At 36.2% G+C, this 2,600-nt stretch overlaps 1 protein-coding gene and 1 long non-coding RNA gene across 2 annotated transcripts in view; both read left to right on the top strand.

Annotated features, from left to right (window-relative positions):
- Positions 1-2,600, top strand: part of LOC103521745 (ATP-binding cassette sub-family E member 1) — a gene marked incomplete at its 3' end in the record, with an annotated part of 21,165 nt that overhangs the window by 13,866 nt on the left and 4,699 nt on the right. Inside the window, 1 exon segment of the mRNA XM_026832278.1 lies at positions 1,271-1,410. Within this exon segment, the coding sequence (XP_026688079.1) occupies positions 1,271-1,410 (140 nt within the window).
- Positions 1,656-2,281, top strand: LOC113472506. Its single transcript, XR_003394777.1, has 2 exons — positions 1,656-1,715; positions 2,192-2,281. It is a non-coding gene; the product is annotated as an uncharacterized LOC113472506 (long non-coding RNA).

Here is a 2,600-nt window from a genome sequence, read left to right on the forward strand (position 1 = left end):
TTTTTCTTCAGATTTATTAATGAAATTAGAAATTAAAAATTATTCACTTCTCATATTTTTGGAAAATTTTAATTTTCTCATAGAAAATTTTAATTTTCTCATAGAAAATTTTAATTTTCTCATAGAAAATTTTAATTTTCTCATAGAAAATTTTAATTTTCTCATAGAAAATTTTAATTTTCTCATAGAAAATTTTAATTTTCTCATAGAAAATTTTAATTTTCTCATAGAAAATTTTAATTTTCTCATAGAAAATTTTAATTTTCTCATAGAAAATTTTAATTTTCTCATAGAAAATTTTAATTTTCTCATAGAAAATTTTAATTTTCTCATAGAAAATTTTAATTTTCTCATAGAAAATTTTAATTTTCTCATAGAAAATTTTAATTTTCTCATAGAAAATTTTAATTTTCTCATAGAAAATTTTAATTTTCTCATAGAAAATTTTAATTTTCTCATAGAAAATTTTAATTTGTTACATTGGTAAAGATTAATTACCGGAGGAGATGGTGAGATGGTGAAACTGGGGAAAATACGGGACACGCGTGTCCCGTACGGGACATTTTGAAAAGTGCCCAAATACGGGACGTCCCGGGAAATACGGGACGTCTGGCAACCCTAGTTCTCATGGACTGGTGTTCTAAACGTGCTATCGCCGCTGGCTTGGCCAACAGGGAATGACATTTCACCCCGAACATTTGAAAATTCCCGCCAATACTTTTTGGCTCCACTTTTTATCTGTTCACCACTAGTCGTCCACTGTTTCAGACCTCCTTGAACTAAGCGATGGCTGTGTTCACCGATGTACAACAAAACAAAAAGAAAGTTTAAAGTTTGCCAACTTCTCATCAATCAAGTGGTCCGACATCCGACGAATTTTGGTGACGGTTTTAAATTTTGGGCAGAATCGGCGATTGACAGTCTAAAAACCAAGGTAAGTGGACTTTTCTTCAAGGAAACCCTACCAAAAGCTCTTCTAGGTCGTTGGAACCCCGGAAAATCGACCGGTTATTTTATAATCACAAGATTTTACGCTAAACATACGTGTGAGATATTTTGAGGTTAGGATTTTGTAGCTCAGGTGATCAGATCAGATTCATATCCTTCACCTAAATAGGGTAGATCAAGATATTTTACTAAATTATTGTTGAAAGTAAGTACTCAAATTTCACTGCCTTGTACAGTAAGTTCTCCTGTTGTACTATGAACGATTTACCTACCTGCCCAAGCAGTACTTGGTTGAAGTTTTATATTGTTTCAATTTAAAAGCCGTATGGAGTAGTCACTATGCCGTTCTCCGTTCGGGAAGGCATCAACATATTCCTGGACGGGTTTGTACCCACGGAGAATCTGAGGTTCCGAGAAGAGTCTCTCGTGTTCAAGGTGGCCGAGAGTGCAGCCGAGGAAGAGGTAAGAACCGGTTTGTAAATAGAATATACCTGTTTTATTTTATAAATTCAGAAGCAAAAGAACGAACTCATTTTTATTGTTTATGGAAAATCGTAATAAATTTATTTGTCTCGCGCCGAGGCGCTGATTCACAACTGATCAACCTATCTATACAACAAAACCTATCCTGCCCGAATAGGACTGAAAAGTCCCTTTACCCCGACAGTCTAAACAAGGTCTTATAGAACGGGTTTGTACCACGGAGAATCTGAGGTCCAGAGGAATCCCTCGTGTTCAAGGTGGCCGAGAGTGCAGCCGAAGAAGAGGTACGAAGTGGAAACATGAAACTTTGTTTTTGTTTGAAACAGAATTCAATTGAAAAAGAAACCAACCTCAGTGGTGTAGTGGTTAGCGCGATGGACTTCGGATCTGAAGGTTGGCGGTTCAAGTCCAAATCGAGTCATAAAATTTAGCTTAGTGCTTTATGTAGGGAACGACTTTTGTGACGAGCACTTAACACAATTTTTCAATCAATTGAAAAAGTAAGAAATCAATTAGTTAAAAAATGAAATTTTGGCCGGTCTAAATGAAAGCTTGGGAGGTAGCGCGTCTGCCTTGTAAGCGCTAGGCCGCGGGTTCGATTCCCGCCCGGGGCGGATTTTATCCTGATGGTATAATGTTCGTTCTCGGAACGGCTGGCTCTCTCCTATCTTGTTTTTCTTCTCTCTTCGCTTTCGGGACAATAGGACCAAAACTCCTACAAGAACAAAAATGTCTCCATAATCCTAATTTCTAATTCTAGATCAAGCGTATGAATCACTATGAGTATCCTGCCATGAGTAAAACGATGGGCGAGTTCAAGTTGGAAGTTGTGCAAGGACAGTTCACGGACTCTGAAATTATCGTTCTCCTTGGTAAGTGAAATGGAAAATAAAATTGTAAAATGAGAAAAAAAAAATTAAACTCGAATCATTTTTCGACAAAAATATAAATTCAATTCAATACATAATATTCTATTTTTCTTCTTCGACTCGACTTTTTTTTTTTTTTTTTTTTTTTTTTTTTAAAAAAAAATTTTGGGGGTGGGGCTCCCCCTACACCCCCCCCCCTCAAATTTGGACCCTCATCTGATCGAATCAGACCGACCGCCTGAAATATGTTTCTCCTATGGTCAGACTTTAAAGGGAAGGATTTTCTTTAGGCGTTTCCAA

Source organism: Diaphorina citri, unplaced genomic scaffold, assembly GCF_000475195.1.
Source record: "Diaphorina citri unplaced genomic scaffold, Diaci psyllid genome assembly version 1.1 scaffold5857, whole genome shotgun sequence".
Taxonomy (NCBI): Eukaryota; Metazoa; Arthropoda; class Insecta; order Hemiptera; family Psyllidae; genus Diaphorina; species Diaphorina citri.